The sequence below is a fragment of the Sapajus apella genome, unplaced genomic scaffold (genome assembly GCF_009761245.1).
Source record: "Sapajus apella isolate SASKATOON/1434 unplaced genomic scaffold, GSC_monkey_1.0 scaffold10, whole genome shotgun sequence".
Lineage (NCBI taxonomy): Eukaryota > Metazoa > Chordata > Mammalia > Primates > Cebidae > Sapajus > Sapajus apella.
In genome coordinates, this window is record NW_022436950.1 from 15,818,021 (window position 1) to 15,832,551 (window position 14,531).

Genomic DNA, 14,531 nt, shown 5'->3' on the forward strand with positions numbered 1-14,531 from the left:
CTCCGACGCTTTCTGCGAGTGTGTCGGGAAGTATCGTTGCCAGGTCTGATGAACGTCTGTGGAATGAATGCAGGACACACTCGCTCGGCAGAATCGCGAAAGGTCCCGGAGTTCTCCGCGCAGGGAGTTTCTAGCGGGCCACACGCTCTCGCCTGCCCACCTGCGCCGGGCTGCGGGCTGGCGGGGTGCAGAGGAGCGCGCGCAGGTGCATTCGCCCCAGTGCGGCTGGCGAGGGGCGGGAACAGCTGCGGCCAAGGCAGGGTCGGGGAGGGGGTACAGGAGAGGCCCAAAGGAGAAGGGAAGAAGAGAAGGAGGAGGAGGAGGAGGAGAAAGGAGAAGGAAGAAAGTATAAGAAGAGGAGGGAGGGGGGAGCGGGGAGGAGCGCACGGGGAGGAGGCAGTCGCGCTGGGAGGAGTCTGCAAACTTTCTGCGCGAGGGCATTGTGGGAAGCAGCCATGGTCTAAGCCTCACCTGTCAGCCACGCCGGCTCCTGCGCTCGCCTCTCGCCCTCGCTTCTCCAGCGTTCCTTGCTCGCACGGCCTGGGTGGCGGCTGCACGGTCACCATGGTGAGTGAGGGGAAACCGCCGGGCCGGGTGGGCAGCGGGGGCGCGCGCGCTCCGGGGTGGCACCTGGGGCGTCCGGGCCGGGGTGCGGGCCGAGTCCCTCCCGGCCCCCAGAACCGCGCGCTCTGGTGGCCCCGCTGCCCGGATGGCGCTGGGGCGCCAGGATCGCTTGCCCTGGATTCCGGCTGCAACCCGCCGCTGCGACTCCATTCATTCGATCCGCGTTTGCCGGGCGTGTAGTCTGTGCCGGGCTCGTTGCTGGATGCTGGGGATGCCTTGGGGGACCAGGCGAAACCCCTGCTCTCCAGGAAGCTTACATTCTAGGAGGGGGATGCGGAGGGAGGGAAGCATGCGATATACAAGTAAAATGAAGAAAACTTCCAGAGTAAGAAGCGCTCTGAAGTCTCAAATACAACTGGGTGAGTGACAACTTTTGATTTGGCAAAGCCTCTTCAAGGACGTGACATTCTAGCTGCTGGAGGTCCTGGAGGGGCGCTGCAGGTGGATTAGAGAGCAAAGGGGAGGGGAGGTGGGCATCTGCCAGGTGAGGCTGTTTCTTACAGCCCAAAGTAAGGAGTTTGGTTTTTGTTCCAACTGAGTAGGGGAATCCTTGCAAGAAAACTGACCTTACCCATTGTGCACTTTTTTTTTTTTTTGAATCGGGTCTTACTCTGTTGCCCAGTCTGGAGTGCAGTGCCGTGATCTCTGCTTACTGCAACCTCCACCTCCTGGGTTCAAGCGATTCTCTTGTCTTCTGCCTCGGCCTCCTGAGTAGCTGGGATTACAGGTGCGTGCCACCACTTCCTGCTAATTTTTGAACTTTTGGTAGAGACGATGTTTCCCCATGTTGGTCAGGCTGGTGTTGAACTCCTGACCTCAGGTGATCTGCCTGCCTCGGTCTCCCAAAATGCTGGGATACGGGCGTGAGCCACCGTGCCTGGCCTGTTGGGCACTTTTAAGAGATCCCTTTGGCAGTTGTTGGAGAATGGATTGGGGTGTGTAAGGACAGTGGGTAGAGGGTCAGGTTGGAATCTGAGGCCGGTTGCAGCCCTGCTGGTGAGAGATCTGGTGACCTGCACTTGGGTGGAAGCGGTAGTTCAGGCTCCTCTTGCTCTTGCCTGCTGTTTAGGGACAGCCTTTTAAGAGTGCGGTGGTCTGAACATCACTAGTCCCACTTACCCTAAGTGTGGGCCCATTTCCCAAATCCCCAGAAGGGAAGTGACCTGCACCCTGTGGGTCCACTGGAGGCAGGAGTGGGTGGGCCACGTCGGCTAAGAAAGCTGATTAACAAGGAGAGCCCTGGAGTGCTGAGCACCAGGCCAGCAAGACCACAGATGCTGGTTCCTGTGAAAAGTTTGGCTGTGCACATTAGAGGTGTCGTTTTTGTCCCTTGCAGGTTCTTTGTAAATACAGCATGATGCAAAAACAATGCCGTAAATAATGGAGCAGCTTTCTTGGCTTGCTCAGGTTTCCCAAGGAACAAGGTGACAAATGCCCAGTCCACCAGTGTCATTTGCCTAACGGAGGCTGGAATAAGGCCCTGCATTTCTTAGTCGTCAAAGGCAGCTTTCATGCTGAGGCCTGCGCCAAGGTCTGATCTATGAGGAAAAAAATTCCTCCCGTGGACAACACCTGTGGTGGGGTTTTGTTTTTTCTTGCCGGTGTCATATGTGTGATGAGTTGATCAGAAATGTGAAAGCTTCTCCAGCTTTCCTACGAGCTTTTGCCAAACGGGAAACATTAATGTTATTGGGCACTTGTGATAAGGCAAGCAGGATGCCCAGCTCTTTTCACTCATGATCTCGCTCAATCCTTGCAACAGACAAGTGAGGTTAAGTCTGTTATGCTCGTTGCACTTTATCTGCTCTGAGCTATTCTAGCAGTATGGCCTTGGACAATTCCTTGATCTCTCTGTCTCAGTTTCCCTATTTGAAAAATGGAGATAATGGTTCCTAACTCATAAGGCAGAGGTTCTGAGTGTGGCCTGTGTAACCCCAGGAGTCCCCAAGACTTTTAGTGGAGGTGTGCAAGGTCAAAACTATTTTCATATGAATACTAAGATATTAATTTCCCCATTTCATTCTCATTCTCACAAGGCTACAGTGACGTTTTCTTTGGTCTACATAAGATGAGATAGCACAGCAGATTGAACACAGATGCAGATAGGAAGGTCCAACTGTCTTTGATAAGCCCAGATATTAGGAGATTTGCAAAACTGTAAAACACTACCATGCTTTTCACCAATTTTTCTTTTATTTTGCTTTGGAAAATATGGTTATTGGTCATAAAAATGTTAAGTTTAATGTGTTATAGGTTTACTATTTTTAAATTTTTATTTATTTATTTATTTTGAGACAGAGTCTCTGTGTCATCCAAGCTGAGTGCAGTGGCGAGATCACGGCTCACAGTAGCCTCAACCTCCTGGGCTCCAGCAATCCTCCTCCCCCAGTTTCCCAAGTATCTAGGACTATAGGCAAGTGCCACCATGTCCAGCTAATTTTTTATTTTAATTTTTTTGAGATAAGACTTGTTCTATCACCCAGGGGAGAGTGCAGTGGCATAAGCATGGCTCACTGCAGCCTCAGCTTACTCAAGGTATCCTCCTACCTCGGCCTTTCATGTAGCTGGGAGCACAGGTGTGTGCCATCACACCCAGGTAATTTTTTGAGTTTTGGAGAAATGAGGCCTTACTTTGTTGCCCTGGCTGGTCTTGAACTCCTGAACTCATGCAATCTTTCCACTTTGTCCTCCCAAAGTGCTGAGATTATAGGCGTGAACAACTGGGCCCATGGAATTTTTTATTTTTTGTAGAAATGGAGCCTTGCAGGCCAGGCGTGGTGGCTCACACCTGTAATCCCAGCACTTTGGGAGGCCAAGGCAGGTGGATCACAAGGTCAAGAGATCGAGACCATCCTGGCCAACATGGAGAAACCCCATCTCTACTAAAAACACAAAAATTAGCTAGGTGCAATGATGCGTACCTGTAGTCCCAGCTACTTGGGAATCTGAGGCAGGAGAATCACTTGAACCGAGAGGTGGAGGTTACAGTGAGCTGAGATTGCACCACTACACTCCAGCTTCACGATTGAGCGAGACTCTGGCAAAAAAAAAAAAAAAAAAAAAAGAAATGGAGCCTCACTATGTTGCCCAAGCTGTATTGTTTTAAAATATATTAATATCTATCTTATCCATTTTAAATTCAAATAGAGTAAATATCAGTGGATATAACCCACATAAACAAAAAGGTCTTTGGGATTGACAGGTGGATCACCCAAGATTGGGAGTTCGAGACCAGCCTGACCAACATTGTGAAACCCCTTCCCTACTAAAAATACAAAATTGGCTGGGCTTGGGGGTGCATGTCTGTAATCCCAGCTACTCAGGAGGCTGAGGCAGGAGAATCACTTGAACCCCGGAGGTGGAGGCTGTGGTGAGACAAGATTGCACCATTGCACTCCAGCTTGGGCAACAAGAGCAAAACTCCATCTCAAAAGAGTGTAAAGCCATCCAAAACATTTCATAATCACTGTCACGGAGTTAAACAGGTACCATGAGTGAATGCATGTGAAGGTGCTTCGGTGCTTCAAGCAGCTTTGCCGTCTAAGTGCTCAGTAACCATCGCTTCTCCTCTCTTATTACCTTCAAGTCGTAAGAAAGAATAAGTGGCCCTCGCTAGTGCCCGGCAGCTCTGAGATCTTCGTTAAGGCTCACTGTGTAACGCCCTGTCTTTCCTGTTGCGTCATCCCTGACTTTTGCTGATTCTTATGCTAGGAAACTGGCAGATACTTACTGGCAGATCTAGGCACCTAGTACTTTACACACAGAAAATGGTTCTTGATTCCATGGTGCCAGTGACCTTGGTTTCTGGCACAGAGATTTCATATCTGGTGCATGTTGGGACTGTGTTTGTATCTGGATGACACTGTATATATATATTGATTCATATATATATGAATCAATTGTATACTTCTCCATCTCACCTTTTAGCAATCTTTACCTTGGAAAACAGTGTTAGGGCTATTGTGCTTCTGAAATCCCATGGGCTGAGCCTAGTGCACTTGAAAAAGCTTATAGGGGGCCTGGCATGGTGGCTTACACCTGTAATCCCAGCACTTTGGGAGGCTCAGGTGGGCGGATTACGAGGTCAGGGGTTCGAGACCAGCCTGACCAACACGATGAAACTCTGTCTCTACTAAAACTACGCACAAAAAATCAGCCAGGCGTGGTGATGTGTGCCTGTAATCCCAGCTACTCAGGAGGCTGAGGCAGGAGAATTGCTTGAACCCAGAAGGTGGAGGTTGTAGTGAGCAGAGATGGTGCCACTGCACTCCAGCCTGGGTGACAGAGGTAGACTCCATCTCAAAAAATAAAAGTAAAAAAGTGCTGGGATTATAGGCGTGAGCCACTACGCCCAGGCCTGGAAAGCCATTTCTTATTCAGAATATATTTAAGTTTGAAATAGTAAGAGTACACCCTTCTAAAAAAACAAATCCCTTTATTCATTGTAATCTCATAGAGTTGTGGAGGGTGAGCGTGGAAAAACCGAACTATGAACCTGTAGGTCCTGCCACGCCGCTATTCCCCTCTATATCAATTTTACGGTCTGAGGCTTGAATGAATTGTAACAAGCATGTAATGATTTTGGCAGTTTAAGTTGCAGTTTGAGGGTGAACTGGCCTATTACACTGATTAGTGCTTTCCTCCTCCAAGACGTGGTCTAGACCAGCAGTTAGTGTGAGGTCGAGGGGTTTGGGATCGGGGGAGAAATGACCCTTTGTGGTGTTTAACTGTCACAAGAGGGCTCACCTCCAACTGATCCTTCTCACGAGTCTCCCCAAAACACTAGAAAATACAAGAAAACTTGTATTTTCTCCTCACCAGGATTGTTACTTCTGAGTTTTTATCACTTTTTTTTTTTTTTGTGGTAAATACTGTCAACTGCTGATAACTTTTGTGTGGCGTTTTGCTGACAAGAGGTTGAAGGAAGCAGCTTAAACTGTGTATTTGCTGAACTGTGTTGGCAATGTCTGCCGTTTTGGGTCCTGTGAATTATTTCATTATGAACAAAGACATAATGATAAAACTACCTCCGTTTCCAACACACACACACACACACACACACACACACACACACACACACACACACACACACACAGTACCTTTAATAATCTCCAGAGTAAGTACTTCTCCAGGTCTTAATGAATTACTCTTTTAATATTGTTTCGTTGCTGTGATAACCAGTGGTTCTTCCAGAGACCTGAAGCTTCGCTGTGGTTCTGTGATTCATTTCTTCCATGGAGCCTGCCTTTGTCTCTCTCAGAGTCCTCAGAGTCTCTCTTTCTGGAGTATCTTGTTCTTCCCCAGTGCTTTCTCTGTTTAACCTGAAGTATCCAGGAAAACTCCCTTTAAACCATTTGAAACTCCCCCATAACCTATGTTATAAAAGAATGTACACAGATATCAGAGACATACGCCCCTAAATTCTCTCAGTGGCATATGAAACTAACCAGCCAGCACCCTGACGAAGGAACTGTTTTTGACCGGGTGTTGTGGCTCACACCTGTAATCGTAACATTTTGGGAGGCCAAGTTGTCTGGATTGCTTGAGTTTGGAAGTTTGAGACCAGCCTGTGCATCATGGTGCTATCAATCACCATGAGGAAACTGGCTTTTAAAAAGTCTTTGTCGGTTGGGCACAGTGGCTCACGCCTGTAATCCTAGCACTTTGGGAGGCTGGGGCGGGCAGATCACCTGAGGTCAGGAGTTTGAGACCAGCCTGACAAACATGGAGAAACTCTGTCTTTACTACAAATACAAAAAAAAAAAAAAAAAAAGAAAAAAAAAAATGAGCAGGGCATGGTGGTGCATGCCTGTAATCCCAGCTACTCGGGAGGCTGAGGCAAGAGAATAGCTTGAACCCAGAAAGTAGAGGTTGTGGTGAGCTGAGATTGCACCATTGCACCCCAGCCTGGTCAACAAGAGTGAAACTCCATTTCAAAAAATAAATAAATAAATAAACTTTGCTAAAATCCCACTTCTAAGAACTTTCCTATAGGCGTTGCTGGGCTCTGAAACTGCTCCCTCTCAGTAGCTTCTGAAACTGCCTGGGGAAAAATATGATCCCTCATTAGTCTTTCAGCGCAATGGGGCATGGACCTAGTAAAGTACATTTAGTAAAGAATAAGGGCACAAGGCATTCTGTATTTAATGTCCTCGTTGGATCTTCCCTAACAGGATTTCTGGGCTGGTAAGAAATGGTTGGTGTGGGTCGAAGCTCAGTGGACACTGAAATGCTACAGGAGACTTCCTTCCCTACTGGGTATTTCAAACATGAGGGGCGAAGCGATGGTTTGCAAACTGGGGTACCCGTACCTTCTGTATATTCATCCTTGTAGACAGGTGTTGTCAAGGGATAAACACGACTCATCCTTGGAGCATTGTTCAGAATGAGAATTTTTAATTTTATTATCTACTTAATTTTTTTGAGATGGAGTCTTACTCTGTTGGTTAAAATGGAGTGCAATGGCGTGATCTTGGTTCACTGCAACCTCCGCCTCCCAGTTACCATGCCTGACTAATTTTTATATTTTTAGTAGAGACAAGGTTTCGCCATGTTGGCCAGGCTCACCTCGAACTACTGACCTCAGGTGATCTGCCCACCTCGGCCTCCCAAAGCACTGGAATTACAGAGTGCAATGACAAGATCTTGGCTTAACCCAATCTCCCCCTCCCAGGTTCAAGTGATTTTCCTGCCTTATCCTCCTACGTAGCTGGGATTACAGGCATGTGCCACCACGCCCAGCTAATTTTTTTTTTTTTGTATTTTTAGTAGAGATGGGGTTTCTCCATGTTGGTAAGTCTGGTCTTGAACTCCCAATCTCAGGTGATCCGCCCGCCTTGGTCTCCCAAAGTGCTAGGATTACAGGTGTGAGCCACTACACCCGGCTCTTACTGACCCATTTTCTAAGGCAGCTTCCACTAATTCATTCACAGGTATATTGGACAAATAAACTGGATGCCTGTCCCATGACAAGCAGGACTGGCTACATAATTTGTGATGCCCAGTGCAAAATGAAAATGCAGGGTCCCTTGTTCAAAGTTTATTGGGAATTTCAGGACAATGACAGCAGACCATTAAACCAAGTTTTGGGTCCTTTTAAATGCAGGGCTCCTCTATGTAATGACCCTGTGTCCACAGAAACCAGCCCTGGGTCTAGGCCTCAGAGATTGCGTTGAACAAGCCAGATGCCCCCTGCTTGCATGGAGCTCACATTATTGGTGAGGAGTTCTCTAAACTCTGTAAATATTTTGAATCAGCCACACAGGAGAAGAATTTAATATTGAGCATTCTTGAGTCATCTCACTTTTACTTCCTGGGCAGTTGCAGTTGGGTCATGTGGTGACCCAGCTGTGGCACTTGGAGTAGGGGCAGTGTTGGCCTTGGTGGCTGCATCAGGCCCTGCCTGGGCCGGGGAGGTCGAGCCATTCCTCCAGCTAGCTCAGCCAGCTGTTGGCTACTTCCAGAGCTGGTTCCCACCAGCCAGAGAGTTCTGAAGCCATATCTATCTTCCAGGTTTCTGATTGGTGATCCTGCTGAAGGAATTGCCCTTGGCCTTACCCCTGTGGTGAACCCTGGATGCAGATGTAAGGGCTTCCCCAGCCCCTCCTGTGTTCGCCCTGTTCATCTGGGTGTGATATAATTTGTTAGCTTAGATCCTGTACATTCTTTTATTTTGAGACAGAGTCTCACTCTGTTGCCCAGGCTGGAGAGCAGTGGCATGATCTTGGCTCGCTGCAATCTCCTCCTTCCAGGTTCAAGTGATTCTCCTGTCTCAGTTTCCCAAGTAGCTGGTATTACAGGTATGTGCCACCACACCTTGCTAATTTTTGTATTTTTGGTAGAGGTGAGGTTTCACCATGTTGGCCAGGTTGGTCTTGAACTCCTGACCTCAGGTGATCCACCTGGCTCGGCCTCCCAAAATGCTGGTGTTACAGGCATGAGCCACAGGGCCTGGTCTGATTCTGTACATTCTTTCTCCATTTGTGTAAAATAAGGAGGCAGATATGTCTATAAACAAACTGAAAACTTCAAGAGGATATACAAGGATGTTGTTTTTGGGCAAGGACTCTAGGCATCTGATGTGGTAAAAAGATTCACTGTGTGTGTGTGTGTGTGTGTGTGTGCGCCTGTGTGTGAGTTTTGAGACAGGGTCTCGCTCTGTCACTCAGGTTGGAGTACAATGGCGCAGTCACGGCTCACTGTAGCCTTAACTTGGGCTTAAGCAATCCTCCCATCTCAGCCTCCCTAGTAGCTGGGACTTCAGCTGCATGCCATCATGCCCAGATAATTTTTGTATTTTCTGTAGAGACAGGGTCTCGCCGTGTTGCCCAGATTGGTCTCGAACTCCTGGACTCAAGTAATTTGCCTCCTTCAGCTTCTCAAAGTGCTGGGATTATAGGCGTGAGCCACCAAGTGTGGCCTAAGAGTAGTATGCTTTTCAAACACTCAGTTTTTCCTATTTGCATGCACTATGCTTTAAATTATGTGAAATATGACTCTTAAAAATATTGTATCTATTACTCCTCCAATTCAACTGTCTTGGTTTTTCCTGTACTTTGTAACTCCTTAAGCTTGAGTGTGTCTGGAATTGAGATGGAAACAGAAATAGCCTCATTAAAGCATATAGACACACAAAAAAGCTCATCTGTCTGTCTGTCCGTCTGTCTTCATCATCATCATCATCATCTATCTGCTCACCTACCTATCTACTTTAAAGATTCCTGATTGTGTGACTTCTGTATGAGAATTAACTAGCCGGGTGTGGTGGTATGTGCTCATAATCCCAGCTATTCCAGAGGCTGAGGCAGGAGAATCCCTTGGACCTGGGAGGCAGAGGTTGTAGTGAGCTGAGATTATGCCATTGCACTCCAGCCTGGGCAATGGGGTGAGACTCTGTCTTACAAAAAAAAAAAAAAAAAAATGAAAAGAAAAAAGAGAGAATTAAAAATAGCTGAGAGGGGCCAGGCATGGTCTCCCACTTTGGGAGACCAAGGTGGGTGGATCACCTGAGGTCGGGAGTTTGAGACCAGCCTGGCCAACATGGTGAAACCCTATCTCTACTAAAAATACAAAAAAATTAGCCAGCTGTAGTGGTGTGCCTGTAATCCCAGCTGCTCCAGAGGTTGAGGCAAGAGAATCGCTGGAACCCAGGAGGCGGAGGTTGCAGTAAGCCGAGATTGTGCCACTACACTCCAGCCTTGGTGACAGAGTGAGAGTCCATCTCAAAAAAAAAAAAAAAAAAAAAAGGAATAGCTGAGGGAAAAATAAAGTTATTCACCTTTCTCACTTCAATGACTTTGGGTAATGAGGCAAAATAATATTTCTTATTGCTCCACAGGACTGAACCATCAGAATACAGAAATACTTGTCAGATCATTTGGGGTTGGCCTCTTTCACATTTGGTGGACAGCTGAATGTTCCAGCAAGATTAAGAAGTCACGTCCTTGCAAAAGTCAGGAAGGACCTGTCAAATCTGGTGTCAGATTTAGATGATCACTGAACTGTTCTGCTCTTAAGTTTCAAAATCTGCTGCGTGCTCCCCAGCTCTTACCCTTTTCTCCTTTCTCCCCCAAACTCAGGACAACAAGTTGTTATTATGCAGGTGAAGCTATGAAAGACACACATAAAACTAACATTTCTTTTAAGAGAAGGGTCAGATTCCACCTGGTGACAGAACGTGCTCTCAGATATCTCTGTATGTGTTTTCCTACATGTTCCTTATGGAAGTGACATAATACGGGGTATCTTTTTTTTTTTTTTTTTTTTTTTTTTTTGAGGTGGTGTCTTGCTCTGTCGCCCATGCTGGAGTACAGTGGTGTGATCTTGGTTCACTGCAACCTCCGTCTCCGGCATTCAAGTAATTCTCTGCTTCAGCCTTCCGAGTAGCTGAGATTACAGGTGCTTACCACCATGCTTGGCTAATTTTTTTGTATTTTTAGTAGTGACAGGGGTTTCACCATCTTGGCCAGCTTGATCTCGAACTCCTGACCTCATGATCCATCTGCCTCGGCCTCCCAAAGTGCTGGGATTACAGGCATGAGCCACTGCACCATTACTGACATATAGGGTATTTTGCACAGCTTCTTGTGAATATCTGGAGGTATTCCCTACAGGTGTTCACCTCTAGAGGAAGGTGTTGGTATTGTGTGGTAGAGAGGAGAATGCAATGAGGTGGATGACCCCAGGCTCTGTGTGAGCGCTGTGATCTCGGTTACTTGGATCATACCATTTCATGAGATCACCTATTGAACAAGACGCCTGGTTCAATCAGTGCAGGGCCTGGCACCTGGAACACATTTCATAAATGCTAGTGAGGGTTATTTCTAAGAGAAATGGGGAAAAGCTAATGAAAATGCTTCAGAGTGTTTTTTTTTTTCTCTGAGAAATTTATTTAAACAGATGAAATAAAAATTGGCCAGGCGTGGTGGCTCATGCCTGTATCCCAGCATTTTGGGAGGCCGAGGTGAGTGGATCACTTGAGAACAGGACTTCAAGACCAGCCTGACCAACATGGTAAAACCCTGTCAAAAAAATTAACTGGGCATGCTGGCGGTTGCATGTAATCCTAGCTACTCAGGAGGCTGGGGCAGGAGATTTGCTTTAACCTAGGAGACAGAGGTTGCAGTGAGCCGGGATTGTGCCATTACACCCCAGCCTGGGTGATAAGAACGAGATTTTTTCTCTCACACACACACAAAATCAGTCGGGTGTGGTGGCACACGACTGTAATCCTAGCACTTTGGAGGCTGTGGTAGGCAGATTACCTGAGGTCAGGGGTTTGAGACCAGCCTGGCCAACATGGAGAACTCCCCGTCTCCATTAAAAATATAAAAATTAGCCGGGGATGGCGGTGGGTGCCTGTAATCCCAGCTACTTGATGCTGAGGCAGGAGAATAGCTTGAACCCAGGACGTGGAGGTTGCAGTGTGCCAAGATCGTGCCACTGCACTCCAGCCTGGGCGACAGGGTGAGACTTCGTCTTAAAAACAAAAAATACAGCTGGAAGGGAAGATTTGAATGTATAAAAAGGCATGTTTGTCTCTCAGATCCATGCTTGAAATTTGTTAGTGGTAAACTTTGAAAGGGTATGATGGATATACCATTGCCTACCTCTTACCAAATTTTGCATGTAACTGAAGTCATCTTTGTCAACGTCTAAAAGGCCCTGGGGATAAATTTGTAATGAGTATTGAGTAGGAAGAAATGGAAAGTTCTTAATAACCATTAAGTGGTCGTTACCATGCAGCGTGTTGAGTTTAGCATAGTAAGCATAGCCTCTTGAATAAAGTTAAAAAAAAAAGCGTCTCAAAATTAGCTGGGCGTGGTGACACTCGCCTGTAGTTGCAGCTACTTGGGAGGCTGAGGTGGGAGGATTGCTTGAACTGGGAAGGCAGAGGTTGCAGTGGGCCGAGATTGTGCCACTGCACTGCAGCCTGGGTGACAGAGTAAGATCCTGTCTTAAAAAACACAAAAACAAAAACATATCTATGAAATATGAATAGGGTCTCAAGTTACTAATTTTCATTTTGTTTTGTTTTGTTTGAGGTGGAGTCTCTCTCTGTCACCCAGGCTGGAGTGCAGTGGTACAATCTCTGCTCACGGCACCCTCTGCCTCCCAGGTTCAGGTGATTCTCATGCCTCAGCTTCTCAAGTAGCTGGGATTACAGGTGTGTACCACTATGCCTGATTAATTTTTGTATTTTTAGTAGATATGGGGTTTTACCATATTGACCAGGCTGGTCTCAAACTCCTGACCTCATGTGTTCCACCCACCGTGGCCCTCCAAAGTGCTGGGATTACAGGCATGAGCCACTATGCCCGGCAATCTGTGTTAACTGCATAGGTTATTATTAATAGGAAAGAAAAACCCACAAGTATAAGATCTGTTTCTTGATTACAAGATACTTGTGTTTTGGGGCAAAATTTTTCACATGCATAGCAAATCTAGACTAGTACAGGAGTAAAAAATTAAGCTCTGAAGTATGTCATTCAAATTATATAATCACTGCAGGAATTCAGTGGAGGAGATGGGAGGGAGAGGCCTGGGGCGGAGCCTGGAAGGGTGAGATGACGCTGCCTTCAGCTTTTCAGGAAACTGTTCATGAGTGTCTGGATATGTGTGTGAGAGGGAAGGGGTTAGTAAGCAGAATAAAGAAAGGGAATAATTATTAAGGAAATAGAAATGCTGGAGGAGAGCTTGGTGAAGGTCAACCATGAGGAACTGTTTTCTCATTGATACTCCCATCTCCACCGTTTCTCCCCAGCTCTGCCTCTCCAGCTAACTTCGTTAACAAATTATTGATCCAGTATTATTGGAGTGACATGTATCACATGTGAATTTTTCACATAACTGAAAAACAAACCTAAACAAAGTTAGAGTTAAAAAAATATTAATATCTTCCTTTTAGGCCGGGCGTGGCTCTCATGCCTGCAATCCTAGCATTTTTAGAGGTTGAGGCGGCTGGATCACTTCAGGTCATGAGTTTGAGACCAGGCTGGCTAAATGATGAAACCCCATCTCTACTAAAAATATAGAAATTAGCTGGGCATGATGGCATGCACCTGTAATCCCAGCCACTTGGGAGACGAAGGCAGCAGAATCACTTGGACCTGGGAGGCAGAGTTGCATTGAGCCAAGATCGCACCACTGTATTCTAGCCTGGGTGACAGAGCAAGACTCTGTCTCCAAAACAAACAAGCAAACAAACAAAACAAACAGATAAAAAACCCACTTTCCTTTTGCATTTGGGGAAAAGGGTCAAGAGTAGCTTGTGGCTTTTCCAAAGTCAGAAGGCATCTTACATCACTCAACCACATGATTTGGGGGAGACTCCTTGCCTTCTTAGCAGACTAGGTGCAATGCAGATGAAATTGTAGATGTATTTAGGATTCTCTGTGTATGTCTTTTGTCTCTGAGTGGATTATCTCATGGATCTTTTTTGGATATTTTTGTGTATCTTTTAAAAAACCATCTATAGGCTGGCCACTGCGGCTCACGCCTGTAATCCAAGCACTTTGGGAGGTGAGGCGGGAGGATCACCTGAAGTCAGGAGTTGGAGAGCAGCCTGGCCAACATGGTGAAACCCCATCTCTACTAAATGCAAAAAATTAGTCAGGTGTGGTGGCGCATGCCTGTAATCCCAGCTACTCTGGAGGCTGAGGCAGGAGAATCGCTGGAACCCAGGAGGCAGAGGTTGCAGTGAGCCAAGCCTGCACCATTGCACACCAACCTGGGCAACAAGAGCAAAACTCTGAAAAAACAAAACAAAACAAACAAAACCAAAACCATCTATAGTTGTGCCCAGTGGTTCACATCTGTAATCCCAGAACTTTGAGAGGCTGAGGCAGGCTGATTGCATGAACCCAAAAGTTTGAGACCAGCCTGGCCAATATGGCGAAACCCTGTCTCTACCAAAAAAATGTAAAAGTTAGCTGGGTGTCTGGGTGTGTTGGTGCACCCCTATAGTCCCAGCTACTCAGGAGCCTGTGGTGGGAGGATCAATTGAGCCCTGGAAGTTGAGGCTGCAGTGAGCCATGATTTCATCACTGCATTCTAGTGCAAGATTTCATTTGAAAAAAAACAAAAGCAATGTCAAACCTACTATCTCCCTCCACACCCCTGTATGTCTGCCCCCAAGCTCTCTTCCTCTGCCACTTTAATGTGTGCTTTGAGCAGGGAAGTTTATTTTTTAAATCTATTTTTATTTTTATTATTTAAACAAAATTTAATTTTATTCATGTTTTTTTGAGATGGAGTTTTGCTCTTGTTGCCCAGTCTGGAGTGCAGTGGTGTGATCTTAGCTCACTGCAACCTCTGCCTCCCGGGTTCAAGTGATTCTCCTGCCTCAGCCTCCCCAAGTAGCTGGGATTACAGGCATGCGCCACCACGCCCGGCTAATTTTGTATTTT

General features: G+C 46.6%; 1 protein-coding gene across 1 annotated transcript in view; it reads left to right on the top strand.

Moving 5' to 3' along the window:
* The first annotated feature begins 289 nt into the window (after positions 1-289).
* AP1S3 (adaptor related protein complex 1 subunit sigma 3) overlaps positions 290-14,531 on the top strand; it is a 79,406-nt gene continuing 65,164 nt past the window's right edge. Inside the window, exon 1 of the mRNA XM_032278028.1 lies at positions 290-567. Within this exon, the coding sequence (XP_032133919.1) occupies positions 565-567 (3 nt within the window). The 5' untranslated portion in view covers positions 290-564. The remainder of the gene's footprint in view (positions 568-14,531) is intronic.